At 36.0% G+C, this 15,503-nt stretch overlaps 1 protein-coding gene across 4 annotated transcripts in view; it reads left to right on the top strand.

Annotated features, from left to right (window-relative positions):
• KMT2E (lysine methyltransferase 2E (inactive)) overlaps positions 1-15,503 on the top strand; it is a 118,655-nt gene that overhangs the window by 51,845 nt on the left and 51,307 nt on the right. For all 4 annotated transcript variants that reach the window (XM_073328500.1, XM_073328501.1, XM_073328498.1 and 1 more), the window contains 7 exons: positions 3,035-3,207; positions 4,787-4,825; positions 6,350-6,562; positions 9,700-9,830; positions 10,474-10,591; positions 11,311-11,420; positions 13,461-13,725. In XM_073328500.1, coding sequence (XP_073184601.1) covers positions 3,035-3,207; positions 4,787-4,825; positions 6,350-6,562; positions 9,700-9,830; positions 10,474-10,591; positions 11,311-11,420; positions 13,461-13,725 — 1,049 coding nt within the window. The remainder of the gene's footprint in view (positions 1-3,034; positions 3,208-4,786; positions 4,826-6,349; positions 6,563-9,699; positions 9,831-10,473; positions 10,592-11,310; positions 11,421-13,460; positions 13,726-15,503) is intronic.

Below are 15,503 nucleotides of genomic sequence, written 5' to 3'. Positions count from 1 at the left end.
ATGTTGAGCTGTACCCAGTTCCAGATGTTTCCTCCAAATGGAAGGGGATTCTGCACACTCCTCCTAGCGTTCTACATTGATATTGAATGATTTCGTATAATTTTTGTACATATTGTGGTACCACCATAAAGGGCGATCCCACTTTCTAGAGCTGTCTTGAACCTCGCTGTACAAAATATTCTTGGGGATATGGTCTTCTCCCATTCTCCTGACATGACCAAGCCATCACAACCTCCTATTCTTGATGATAGTTTCTAGGTGTGTCAATCCTGTGTGCTCCTGCACTCTGTATTTGGTATTTTATCTTCCCACTTTATTTCCAGAGTCTTACACAGGCATCTCATGTGAAAGCTGTTCAGGCTACTGATGTGCCTAGCATATGTAGTCCATGTTTCTGAACCATAGTCGGGATAACAGCAGTCAAGTCTTATAGATTCACATCTTCACCTTAATTTGCTGTTGTTCCATTCTGTATTAGCCTGAAATTCTAAGCTGCTTTTCCAATTGTTAGTCAGTTCAGTCTGAAGGTCAAGATTTGTGCTGATCATAGACTCCAACTAGCAAAAGCTGTTGACAGTGCCAAGAGATTTACCCTTCAGGGTAATAATAGCAGGCATTGGTTCTTCCACCTGTGGTACATGATCACAGTCTTCTTGAAACTGATGGTCAACCTGAAGTTCTTGCATGACGCAAAAAATCAAGATCTTCTAATGTATAAATAAATAATGGGTGACAGGGGATGGATCACTTGATGATTACCTGTTCTGTTCATTCCATCTGAAGCACCTGGCATTGGTCACTGTTGGAAGACAGGATACTGGGCTAGGTTGACCTTTGGTCTGACCCAGTATGGCCGTTCTTATAACTAAGAACCTATTTATTAAATAAACTGTCAATTCGATATCTTACGTTTATATTATACACAAAAATCTATATTAAAAGAACATTAAGGTTGCCGAGTCAAGCACTCAGAAAGTTTAAGAAATGCCTGTGCAACCTTAATTCACGCACTTCTACATGTGTGCTTTGACAGACGTCATTAAAGACTGAAATCTGGCCTGCCTTCGATCACTCATTACATTTGAAAGCAATATTGCATGCTCTTCGGCCATGGTGCAAGGATGGACAAAAACACCCCAGCACACTGTGTTCTCAGACTCTCCATCGATGCATGAAGGAGTACATGTCCTGACCCTACCTAGTGCACCCTGCAGGACCACTCCAGAGACTTGTGGATTCGCAGGATTAAGTCAGCTCTGGGAACTTTTTACCGGGCATTGTGTAGTGACGCCATCCACCACGGTTACTTTGACTGACAGTCCTCAGTAGACCATACGTTTTAATTGTTTAATTACATGATCACATAGTATTATTTCTTCAGGATCCCTGCCTCATTAAGTGTACATGATGGATGTTCTCCATGAATGACCTTTAATTCAATATTTTGTTATATCATTGTTCAGTGTGTGGCCCAGTGCCTTGTTTACTGCACACTATTCTAACATTGCTCTGAAAATTGAATTACTGATTTTTCTCATGGACTTTTCTGTGGTGCTCATCACTGTAGTATCTTAAGTGCGTCTGAGATACTACGTTTTTCACAGCATCCTTGTGAGATGAGTAGGTATTATCTCAGTTTTAAAAATGGGGAACTGAGGCTCCAAGATTAAGGATAAAAGTATCCATTAGTTTTGTATGCTCATTTTGAGACACCTAAAACATGATTTTTCAGATAACTTAGCATTATATAGGTTTCAGAGTAGCAGCCGTGGTAGTCTGTATCCACAAAAAGAAAAGGAGGACTTGTGGCACCTTAGAGACTAACAAATTTATTTGAGCATAAGCTTTCATGAGCTACAGCTCACTTCGTCGGATGCATCAGCTGTAGCTCACGAAAGCTTATGCTCAAATTTGTTAGTCTCTTAGGTGCCACACGTCCTCCTTTTCTTTTAGCATTATATAGTATTTTGTATGTTCAAAACACTGTCCCTGTTGACATCAGTTGCAGCTGTGAGTGCCCAGCACTTCTGCAGATCAGGCCCCAGAGTTTCAAGTCAGGCACCCAGAAAATGAGGAACAAACAATTAGTGCCATTCTGTGAAAAGTTTGATATAAGGGACTTGCCTAGCATCCATAGGAACTATGTGGCAGAGGCAGGGATAGAATCCAGTTTTCCAGGGCAACATTGATCTGCTGTAACCACGAGATCATCCTTTTTGTTCTTGCAATCCCCTGCCTTAGTCACTTCATACCCTTCCAGCTTCTACAATAAACGAAGCAGGGGTTCAGCAGACAAATCTCCCACACTGCATGACTGTCATTCATCCCCAGAGTAGATCTATCCAGTATGTTGAATAAGGCGGCATCCTGTGGGAAAAATAGCATGTGATTGTATAATTTAAGGTGATGTCATAATGCGTACCATAAGTGAGGGGGACGTGAATTAAGGTTGCACTAGCATTTCTGGAGTGAGTACTTTATTTTGTAACCTTAATAATAATAAATCTAATATTTTTTCCTTTTTTTTTTAATGTGTAATTTCCTAGGTTTTTGGGCTCCCTGACCAATCTCCTTTCCCTTTCGGTCTCCAGCAACTTTTTCCTGCTGGTGACTGCGGGGGCAGGTCATTGGGACTATAAGAGAGAGTGTTCAGGTGCCCAGACCTCACATGGCCTGCAGCAGCGCAGAGTTGCCCTTGGAGGGAAAGTCCTGCTTAGCTGTGATGTGACGCATGCTCATTTCAGACAGAATCTTCAAGGAGTCTAGCTGCTAAACCTTTAAGTCTCTACTGAGCATGTGTGAACTCAGATTTTTTGAAGTCTTTTAACTTGGCTATATTGGGATAGAGTTTTATGGGGACACCAAAAGACTCATTCATGTCATGCCACCTTGCTGAATTCTGCGTGTGGATACTTGCAGCAGCTTATAGGTTGGGACTCCGCTTATCTTAATTTTGGAAACCCAGTATTATAGGTTAAACACTTCCTGAATACCTGATTATTTTTACAGTGTTTGTTTTATTTTGTTTTTATAGATGGGGATACAAGTGCAACAGAAAGTGGTGATGAAGTTCCTGTGGAACTGTATACTGCTTTTCAACACACACCAACTACAATTACTCTAACTGCTACAAGGGTTACTAAGGTTAATGACAAGAAAAGGAAAAAAAGTGGGGAGAAAGAGCAGAACATTGCAAAATGTAAAAAGGTAAGTTAACTTAAACATTTAATTGCTCTTTACTTCTCATAGCTTTCATGTAATGGAATTAATTACTGGTATGTGACATTTTTAACATTTGCCTCGTGTTGCCTGAATTTAGATTAGTATGCAGGATTCATCCATGGAAAGTGATGTATCAGACCTCTTTCTCTCCCCCCCGCCCCCCCCCCCCCCCCCTTTTTTTTTTTTTTTTGGTTATCCAGTATTCTTTGTGGTGGAATCCCTTTAGAAATGGATTAATATTAATTTTTTTAAATTTATAACACATTTGCATACAATATATACAGGCTTACATGGTGTCCTGTGAGGAGTCTATTTATAAATACATATGGACATTTTTTGCCTCATGCTATTATCACTAGAATATTTCTCGCTCCATTTTTTTTCTTCCCACTGCTGCTAATAAAGGGCAAATATTTTTATAGTGCTCTTTAGCTATTAAAATTCAGGAATGATTGATTGATGGTGTTGTCAGTTCTACCTGAGATGGCTTGGCATTCCATTCAGTTGAAGTGGCAGTTCTGTAGAAAACTGCTGCCAGAAAGTAACCTTTTCAACACAATTTAGTAAGTGAAGTGTGATTATTCCAAAATTCTTTTTGAAAATTTTTAACCAAGGAAATAACAATGTGTTGTATTTAGAAAATTAAAAAAACAGCTTAAAAGTAACTGTATTGAGGAACCACTACAATAGAATTAATACACTGACGTGAAATATGATACCTTGATTTTCTAGATTCATATAAAAATCAAACACTGGATACTAGCAAAATACAGAAATTAAATCATTCCATGATTTTAAGAACATGCTCTGTTTGTGATCATGTTAAAATAAAGAACTGTGACAGTCAAGCAAAAATATTAAAAGAAACTGGAGCTGGAAACCAGAATTTCAATAGTTAGTGTTTTGGCGTTTGAAACAAATGTTTAAGGTCATTAATTTATTTTTTAAAACCAAATGCAGTTGTAGAAATATCTGATCAGCTGGTAAAATATCACTTGAATGACAGCTCTTAATATAAAGTGCTGATACTCAGTGGTTACCTCCTAATATAGTGTAAGGGGATGTTTGAAAAGGCAAACTTAATGGAAAATACTGTGTTTTGAGAGAGAGTTTCCATAATTTTACATGATATACAATGTACATCCATAGGCTTTCCAATGTGTGCGCCATTTAATGGGTTTACTTTGTATGCCCACAGAGCGTTCTAGGTTAATGTTGATCACTAGCACAGTGAGTGAAGCATCAAGGTGAGTTTGTAATACTGGAAAAAAGGCAAATTTCATGCCACCAAATGCCATTGGACTACTAGCTTTGAAACCTTGGATTTCATTTTATTGGCAGCCTTTATATAATGTTCTCAAGAATATGAAAAATGCAAGTGGCCTTCCTTCTTTTTTTGATCTTTTAATGTCATTCTCTACCCTTCCTGTTGTTGCTTTTAATGAGAACAGTTGTATTAAGAACTTAATTACCTTTTTAAAAAAGCATAAGATCATTTTCCCTCAGAAAAACGTTGTTAATCTTTAAATATTTTTAAATGACAACTGCATTTTTTTTTTTTAAGGCTTTTCGCGAAGGATCTAGGAAATCTTCAAGAGTTAAGGTAAGTGTAAATATATGATAATTGTAGATAGATATGGATATTACTTCAGTTACATTCTGAACTTCCTGCTAACTAATCTTATTTTTGTTTATATGAGAACATGTGTTTGTATAGTTAGACTATCGTCTTATATATTGGTGTTTATATTTATCCAGAATACACCTGAATAACATGTACAGGTGTTAAAATACCTTTCTAGTAGAATAATTGTTTTCTGGTGGTGGTTAAATAAAGAATATAAGAAAATGACCAATTTGTCTTTCAATTGGCACTGACTCTGCAAGCTCAGGCAATGCTATTTATCTAGAATTTCTTCCCTTTGAGAAAACATGAGATTTCAAAAAGATGGATGAGAATTTAGAAGAGGCAGCCTGAGGAAGTGTTTCCCATGCCTCTAGCAAGTCAAACAATGATCTGGGATGTCAGCTGTGAGATTGTTTTGACAGTTTTATCTTAAAACCTAATTGGTCTTAGAGGACTTCAAAAGATCCATGTTGTGTAAATTAGAACTACAGAATTCTTCCACTGTTCTGTTCTTTAGTTATTTGATCCTAACTATTCCTCCTGTTCAGTATAAACATACAAAAAAGCAGCACAGCCAGCCTAAAAATCATTTGTCTGAAAGTGTTCTTCTTACCATTGTGACAAGTAATATTGCAAATGAATAAAATTGGAAAAACAGTTTTACTGATGGTAAGTTTCACTTCCTGGTTCTATGCACTGTGTTATGATATCACTCTTATTCGTTTCTTAGAAGGAGCTCGCATGCATCATCTGTTAACACCTGTGTTAAGCAGCATCATAGATAAACTCAACTACTGGGAATTCAGATACTACTGATTTATTAGCGTCTATCAGTTGCTGTGCTAGGTCAGATAGAAGAGAGGAGCAACAGCACATGGAACAACAAGGACCCCTGAGACCGTTTTGGGAGAAGGAAAAAACCTTTCATGTAGGGATGGTGAGGGAGGGGCAGAAAACACCTGTCATCTCAGGCCCCTCTATGGAGTTGTGGTGTGGAGGTGGAGCGTGGCTCTGGGACTATAATGATCCTGAGTCATCTGTGGTTCCACTGTGGAGCCAAGCAAGGAAGGACCACAGGATCTGGGCAGGAAAGGCAGAGCTAGGACTAAGAGGGAAGGGGGCAGGTGGGAACTCTCTGCCTTTGACCCCTTTTCATAAGAGTTTAAAATGAAGGGGGAATTAACTTCCAACACCTGCCCCCTTGAGGCCAGGGGGCAACAGCAAGAGTTTCCTACATTCTCAGTCTATCTCCTCTAGAAGCCAACCACAAGCTTGGGCCAGGAACTTACTTCTAGATGTTTTTCCATGAGACACGGGTACATCGGGGGTGGGTTCATTGCTCTGATTCACATTTCCTGACACACCCTGCTCTGCACATGCACTCTGGCTTGTTTGTGTTGGTCACACAACTTATTAACTTATGAGCTTATAACTTATTAAAGGTTATGCTATTAAAAATCATGTATCTTGTTTGTAATTTCTGGTTATTGTGATTTGTAGGGTTCAGCTCCAGAGATTGATCCTTCTGACAGTTCAAACTTTGGATGGGAAACTAAAATCAAGGCATGGATGGATCGTTACGAAGAAGCAAATAATAACCAGTACAGCGAGGGTGTTCAGAGAGAGGCACAAAGAATAGCTCTGAGACTAGGCAATGGAAATGACAAAAAAGAAGTTAGCACCAGCAATCTGATCTTCAAACCTCCCGTAGAGGTAAATAAGTGAAGACGGAACTGTGTAACAAGGGAAAGAAATGCATAACTCGTTAAAGTAGCACTAAAATTTGTATGCTTTTATGAGATACTGTTCCCAGTGTCGTAGTCATTCTTTTCTTCTTTAGGTTTTTTTTTAATCTCTAGCTCATTCTACCAATTGGGAACATGTTAGCACTAATAGTTTTAAGTGAGCTATAGCTCACGAAAGCTTATGCTCAAATAAATTTGTTAGTCTCTAAGGTGCCACAAGTACTCCTTTTTCTTTTTGTGGATACAGACTAACACAGCTGCTACTCTGAAACCTTTCTTAAATAATGAATCACAGTTGATATTCATGCATTTGTGTGCTTCATAACATTCCAATTTTCTTTATTTTTAAAAACTGCTGGGTGAATGTTAGTGTTCATAAAAATTGCCAGATTGACAGCATGGAGACTAAATTAATCTGTTTATCCACAGAATAGTTTCCACACAGGTTGTAATAAAGTAAACTTCCCCATTCTGCCCTGCTAATGTTCCTCATCTCTGACCTGGGGGAATACTTGTAGAAGTGAGAATAGATAATTCTCTAGCTGTGCTGATTGTTTTTCTGCCAGGATTGTCAACAGAGGTCCAAATTAAGTGTTGAGCATTTCCTTTTTTAATCATTTAAGATAACATTCAGAATTTCCCGGTAATACACAGTATATATTTCTATAATTATAAATGTTTACAAAAACACTGCTAGCAAACAGTGATATTGTCAGCCCTGGAAACATAATTCCTCTGCTTACAGAGAAGAGGTTCAACACCCATATTTTTACCAAAAAGTGGTTGACCTAACCCACTCTGGAGGGAACACCTCTGTTGGTGAGAAGGTAGTTGCATCTCTATAGCTAGTCTATTCTTGATCAATGAACTTAATGCTGGTTTATGGCTCCAATTGACTTCAGTGGGATTTCTGTGCATACATGCAAAGACAGAATTTGTCCCAGTCACTAGTGACTTGTGCCCAATTTTGACCTTGAAGTGAGAGGTAAATATTCTTCCACTTTATATCTGCTTACCTCATGCTACAGTTTTAAATAGGCTTATAAAATTTTTCCCCCACTAAAACTTTCATATTGCTTTGAGGTTGTAGGGTGCAGGGGGATGGGGTGGGGGGGGGGAAGCTAATAAATGCACAGCTGTAAACTATGGCAAATTATCTCTATACAGTTCAAGTTCTGTACTGTTACAACATTCATATAGTAAACTTTATCATAAAAGCATATTTAGAACACAGTAAATCAAAATGGTTTCCTTAACTTTATATTTGGATAAGTGAGTCTCATTAATATTAACATACAGTACTCTCAGAATTACAGTCCACAGCCTATTTTGTGTAACACAGCTTCAGATTTTCTCCTAAGGACTGGTTTTGTTTGTATTTCAATGAAACTGAAGTTTTCTATAAATGTCTAAGTCTCTGAAAATGGGATCCAAGGCCACCCTTTTGGGTTACATTTAAGAATTTGTAGTGAGACACTGGTAGGACTACTCATCTTTAAGGTTCTCATTGATACCCGTATGAAATGTTTTAAAAATATTATGGTATGTGTTGCATTTAAAAAGATTTTTTAACTGGAGGAATTCTGTCGATTGATTCATCAAATGGAACGTTGCTGAATGCATCAGACTGGTGGGAAGCTCTATATCATATGGAATAGCCTTCTACTGGGATGATTATTCTTTTTAATATTATGTGTGTGTTCTGTCTTCTTCTTTAGAAGAAATCAATTTAGGGCCCAGTCCCACGGTTCTTGCTCCAACACAACTCATAGAAAACAAAGGATATTTTCAGTTTTATGTTAGCAAGTTCCAGAACCTAGGACTCAAACAAAAAAAAACTTAGTTAAAAAAGACTCAAGATGGAAAATGTAGTCCACCTAATAGCAACGGAATCCAGCTAGCACTTAAAGTATATGTTGACAAATTTTTTGCACCTTTCATAAACACACATGTGAATGGCTAGTTCACCCTAGCTGTGTAATCCTGTATCCTCCACAAGACTTTCCCATTACTACATTCATCATTATTTAAGGTTACGAAAAAGGTTTGGATGTCATAGCATTTGTTATTTTTTCAGTTGTTTCACTCGTGTACTTGTGACTTGCTAATGTTTCCTCTTATGAACTGGTTACACAGTTCTCTCATTAACCCTCATACCAGGTCAGAGCATAAGGTCAGCAATATCTTCACAGATGTCCTACAGTTTTTTCCAAAATAAACTACCAGTGACAGTCAAGTTAGATAATACAAGTTATGTCTTTATAACCTAAATTACAAAAGAGAAAACATATAGAAAATACTATATGATAAACATCAGCTGCCTTACATGAGATCTGTGGAAGGAAACTGCAAGCTATTGATAGGGAAAGGCTAATCTTAAGGAAAACTTACCTTATCAGATTTTATAGTAGAAACATCTTTCCCTTTCTATAGCACCAGCATGGCACAGATGACACATTCCTTTGCCTAGATATAGGCCAATTTATGTAATCTCTGATCAAAACTAATTACAAGAGGTGTGAGTTCTTTAGTTGTTGTGTCCGAGTACATATTACCTTTTGATTAACAGGCATCCTCCCATCTGAAGTTATAGAAATACATACAAAATTTACAATTTCCTTTTTCCTGTTCTCGAAAGTTTTGTTTTAAAATGCATTCTTTCTGTTTGTGTCTTTGTTTGATCAAGGACAGCGATACCTTGGAAAGAGTTCTAGTGTGCAGATGAACCACTTCGGTCTTTCATCCTGGGGAGTTCATAGGCATAATGAAAGGCATAGTTACTAGTTAAAACTTAAGAAACGACGAACACTTCAAATGTCCATTATTAAACATAATACCTGAAATATAAGGGCATTGCTACATTGATTCTCAATCCTGTTTTAGGGAATTGTAGTTATAACTTCTTTATAATTTAAATCTGTAGATAACTGCATTGATAGGAGGAAAAGCCTTATAAGATCAAATAGCTTTTTTTTTTTAATTAAAAGAAGGAAATGGCTTCAGTTACCAAGTTGCTGCTTGAAGGGTTGCAGCCATATAATCTGTTGGTTTACACTAATAAAATGAGTTTAATTATGCTTCTTAAATTCATTTTGTCTTTTGTAGAGCTATGTGCAAAAAAACAAGAAAATTCTAAAAGCTGCCAAAGACTTGCCTCCAGATGCGCTTATTATTGAATATAGAGGAAAGTTCATGCTGAGAGAACAATTTGAAGCTAATGGGTATTTCTTTAAAAGGTATATTTATTTTAAGAACTCTTTTTTTTATAAGTTAACTTTCTTAAATGTGCATTTTACCGACAACCTTTTTCCTTTTCTGCAATTATCTTATTGCTCTTTTTGTGCCAACTACTGCATATGTTACTTCTAATACACCAAGAAAATTATATAGCTGCTTTTGAACTTGTATAACAGCTTTCACTTTGGGTGTCAATTAAATATTTATAACACACCTAGTAAGTGTAAGTAAATATTATTCCCATTTTACAAATTGAGACTCAGAGACTAAATGACTTGCTCAAGATTATACAAAGAGCCAGGTATAAACACTTGACTCTGACTTTCAGTCTTGAGATTTAGCCATGAGACTACCAATCTTTTCCTACTCTTCTTATTATTTACAAAACTCGGCCTCCATAACTGAGACAAGTTTTGTGTTAGACATGTTTTTTGTTTTATAAATCTCAGTAGATTTGGATTGAGAGTTCTTCATTGCTGACTTGCAAGAATTGCAATATAAAATCAGCACTAAATTACGCAGCATAGTGATACAAAACCAGTAAATGTGAAAAAGTACTCTTAATGCTTTTAAAGGGGAAAAACATCCTATCTACCATATTAAAAAAATTTAAACTAGGGTTTTCCTTCTTTTTCTTTCTAGGCCATACCCTTTTGTTTTGTTCTATTCCAAATTCCATGGACTAGAAATGTGTGTTGATGCAAGAACCTTTGGAAATGAAGCTCGATTCATTAGACGGTCTTGTACACCCAATGCGGAGGTAAGCGTATAAATATAGGAAATAATTCCTTAGTTAATCTAGATATTTGTTTATTTTGCTTGGCTTGCAGGATATGATGTTCTCACCTGTTCCCCTAAATCTTGGACTGAGGGGATTTAATATGGAGGTGATATATAGTATAATGGTGGATTAATCTTTCAATATTGTTTCTGGTAAACAAGTTATATATGCTGTTTTTTAGTATTCTTTCTTTGTAAAGTGCCTAAACACTCAGGCTCAGTACTGTGTGAAGCCCTGAGCACCTTCACCTCTCATTGTTTCTAACTGGGGAAAAGGATTGGACACACTTTTGGAAATGAAAATAAAACAAACATGTATTTTCACATTTAGCATGTTCTCTAGCATGTTACATGCTAATGAAATATTTTCACCAGGGCATTGACTCTATGCAAAGAATAAGGGGAAATATATATAAAGAATGAATAGTAGATCATGTCTTGATATCATTAAGGCATTTCGTAAGAATAATTTTTTTTTTTTTTTGAACCTGTGCAGGGCAGCATCAAGAAATATATACATTTTGCTTATTATGAAAAACAGTCATTTTTTTTAATACTGGTTTTATCAGTCTCTCCCAATTGATGGCATTGGTGGAGGGAACAACCTGTAGAAAGTGGTCAAGTATATCTGGGTTTTTAAGAATGAGTGTGGGTTTTAATGCGTTATAAACTAATGTATAGCTTTTCTCCTGGATTTAGGTGAGACATGTAATTGAAGATGGAACAATTCATCTTTATATTTACTCTATCCAAAACATTCCAAAGGGAACAGAAATTACTATCGCATTTGATTTTGATTATGGAAATTGGTAAGTATCTTTTAAATTGTTTGAAACATCCTGTATTTTAGGACAATATACTTCTAAAATGTTAGTAATATATTAATTGAGGCTATCATGTTATCACAAATATTCCTATTTTCTTTTACTCTTTTCATACACTTCAATAGTACGGTGCCCTTAAAGTCCTCAATGATAAGTGTATGCCATTGCAGGATTTTCCTTTAAGGGATGTTTTATTATTGTTGGGATTAGTGATAGATCTTTTCACTGTAAATTTAAGTGATTTTTATATCTCTGCAATACTACATACTTGGATTTACAGTGAAAATTCTTCAAACATAACATTCATTTTATGGATTGTTGGATACTATTTGATATTTAGTGTAAGCTAATGTAGAGCTATTCAGTAATGTGCTATTTTTTTTTTAAATCCACTCTTCTTACAGCTTTACGTACCATAGTTAATTGCTGACATAATTTAGAAGGAATAGAATCATACCTAAGGTAAATCTCTGTAGAAATGAGAATAAATTATGTTCATGCTATAACCCATCATTAAAGAAGGATGTTCAAGTCTATTGAGCCCTTCCTTAAAATAAGGTCTTAAATTCTATAACCTATCGATCCCATGTTCTCCTGGGTACAACTTATTTCTCCTTTTGTGAATTGTGAAATACTCTGGTAGATAGATGCCATTGTTTTGAAATGGTAAAGTAATTAGGGTAAGTGCTGCTCCCAGATATGCATGAACAATTTCCATTGACTAAAGAGCACAAAATTTTGCCTTTAGGCGATGTAGCTAATGCCTTCCTCAGTCATTAAGAGTAACGAAAACACTTCTTCCTAAAGTGAGGTTCCTGTGAAAATTGACCGTTCTTACTGTTTTTTAAAAAAAAGCAATAGTTGGATTCAGTGCTTCCAGTGACCTAGTGAGTTCATATGAAATGTACTCCATTTACCAGAAAACTTGTTCGGTATATTCTTCCTTCGACCTCTGCAGACTCTACATCTTCTCTGAAAGACATGAGGAGTAATTTCCTTTTGTCATATCATTACTATAAATAAATATTCTTCAGACAAAACTAAGCTCTGTTAAATAGATTTCCCTGTTAGACATTAATATAGTTTCACAGGTGTAATTTAAGGCTTAATTTGGAGGAAGGAATGTATTACAGATTTAGTTGACAGCAGAATTTGACCCATAACATCTTATTACTTGGTGATTGCGTAAACCAGAAAGAAAACAGCTTGCTTTCCATATCCTGAGTTGAGTATAGACGGCTGGTAATTATGGGGGGAAAATATATATATATATATATATATATATATATATATATATATATATATATATAAATAAAATTTTTTACTGGGAAGTAAATATAAGCTGAAAATCCATGAAAGCTGATTAACGAACCACTCAGTACCATTCAAGATTCAGGGCAAACTCTCTGCTGGAGCAAATGGGCAAAACTCTATTGACAAGAGATTGAATTGTACTCTGAGAGAGCTTTTTTGCACCAATCTGGATATTCTGCTTATTTATAAATGCTACTAGAGAAAGTTTTATATTACTGAAACTTGTATAACTTGCAAGATCTCTTGTATACATCAAGTAAAAGTAACTCAATTGACTTATAAATATCTGTTGGGTTGTGTTTCCCAATGTCCAATCCAGACAGACATAAGATAAATCAATTTTGTACAAAACTAAATTGCTCTAATTTTTTCTGTTCATTTTTGCACCAGAGTGTGTTTCTTTTTTTGCTTTTTATTTTATTTAGCTTTGTTTAGTATAATAGATTTTTATTTGTTTTAATGGAATTCCAAACTGTAAACTGGGAAACGGATTTAAGAACCTGTGGATGAGAGTAATAAAAGGTAACATTGCACAGCTTAGTGAAAGTTTAAATTAACCCTTTTCAAATATGCTAAAATACTGACTCTTTATCTTGGCAGATGTTAATTTACAGTGAAATGAACAAGAGTGGTTTAACTTTCAAAAATCATATTGCTGTAGCATTCAGTTCAATATTTTTACACCAAATTTTTTTGTATTGGCTATTTTAGTAAATACAAAGTGGATTGCGCTTGCCTCAAAGAAAATCCTGAATGTCCAGTTCTTAAACATGGTTCCGAACCTACAGAAAACATAAATACTGGATATGAGACCAGAAGGAAAAAGGGAAAGAAAGAGAAGGACATTTCAAGAGAAAAGGAAACACAGAATCAGAACATCACACTGGATTGTGAAGGAGCAGCCACCAAGATGAAGATTCCTGATAATAAGCAGAGGAGACTTTCTCCCCTCAGGCTATCCATTTCCAATAACCAGGTATTAAAGCAAAAATCACTAGATGGTCAGATTTACAAACCATAAGATTCCCTGCTTTAGAGTAATTCTTAAAAATCTTACAAGTTATTGGAAAGAGTTGTTCTTTGTGAATTTTAGTGTTGGATTAGCTACTTAAAGTATGTATGCTATTTCTAGTTCTCTTGAAATGACTAGTTGTTTTTTAAAGATACTTTGGTTCTCTTTAACCAGCTGCTTCTCTCACTGAAATGTCTCAACATAAACCAGAAATTCTGCCTCCTAAAATTCTTTGCAGATCTGTGGTGTAAAAGCTGCACGCCATGCCTCAAGATCCCAAAACCATCCTGAAGCAGTGTTAGTCACACGTATGTTGTCCCCACAATTCTGATGTTTTTAGCCACACTTACAAATTGGCTTGCTTCCATAACAATTTCTACTACCAAGATTTCAGCCCAAAAAAGATCTTCTGGTCTCTCACTAATAGCCTCCATGTACCTGTTGTATGTTTTTGTGTAGATTGAACACTGGCATAAAGATGGTAAACAGGTATTTATTGAGTGTGGATGGGAATGGGGGTTCTAGTGAGGTACCAGAGGTCTTGGTTATAGGTTTGGTTGTCTTAGTTTATTGGCATAGAAGAGCAGGTAAATGAGAAAGTAATGAATTTCACAGATCCTAATTTGGAAGGAGCCGCACACAGCAATTAGTAAAGAGAAATTATACAAAGAAATCAGAGAGATACCATAATGATGGATTGATTTTTGTTGTTTTTTGAGGGACGAGAAAATTGATTGTGAGTCTGAGGGTAAATACTTGATGGAATTATGAGGGTAATTTGAAGGATGAAAGAGAGTTGTATAAGGTGTGGGGTTACTTGGTGGGAGCCATTTTCAAAATTCTCTCCATTGGCCTAGAGAGTAATAAAGGGAACCATCATGGAGGAAGGGATGAGCGATGGAGATCAGGGAATTGGTGATGAATATGCAATTGATTTTGTAAAAAATTTTCATAAAGTTTACATTAGCCTTCTTCATGGGGTACAGTAGACTGACCTACCCAAACAGCTAACTTGCTTTAGAATGCTTCTGGGGTCATAAGGGGTGGCATGTGATTTCTACAGGAGTAGAGCTACAAAGGCAGTATATTCAAACTGCAGTTTTACAGGTAAGTTACTTTCCTTTTTCCAGCCAGGTTGCCACTAGCAATAACTGGTATTTGGAACCTGCTCCTGGGCACATAGAAGCCTATGTAATTTTTATAGCAATTGTCACAGGCGCGCTAAAAGTTTGTCAACCTAGAAGAGGCTCAATAAAATATAAGCACATCTGATATTTAAAAAAGCAGTTCAGTCAGCCAAAATAACACCTTATGTATGTACTTTGTTTAGTTGTTTTAGTGCTGTGCTCAAGAATTGTACTGTTAATTTCCACTTTATAGCAGTTTTATTAAGGAACAAATGTAATAATTTCAACTTTATTTTTAAGGCAACCACATCTAAGAACAAAAGGTAGAATGTTGGTAACAGATCAGTTATTATTGACTCTGCTTTAACTTTTTAATTTTTTGAATGTTATCCTTCTATTGTAAGAGACCTGAAAAACCCAGAAGCATTCCCACACCAAGCATTTTTCAGTATTTATTAATCGGATCTCTTTTGTGTTCCCTATGGTAAGTCGCTAATGTTAGATTATAGTGGAGATATATATAGCATCAGTGGAAAGGGTTATGTTAATAGTTACATAGGTTTGAGTTGACTGCAAATTTATATAAATATGATAACCTATCTTGTTTGACATGAC

Source organism: Lepidochelys kempii, chromosome 1 (genome assembly GCF_965140265.1).
Source record: "Lepidochelys kempii isolate rLepKem1 chromosome 1, rLepKem1.hap2, whole genome shotgun sequence".
Taxonomy (NCBI): domain Eukaryota; kingdom Metazoa; phylum Chordata; order Testudines; family Cheloniidae; genus Lepidochelys; species Lepidochelys kempii.
Note: the sequence above shows the minus strand (reverse complement) of the source record. Positions and strands in the feature narration are given on the sequence as shown.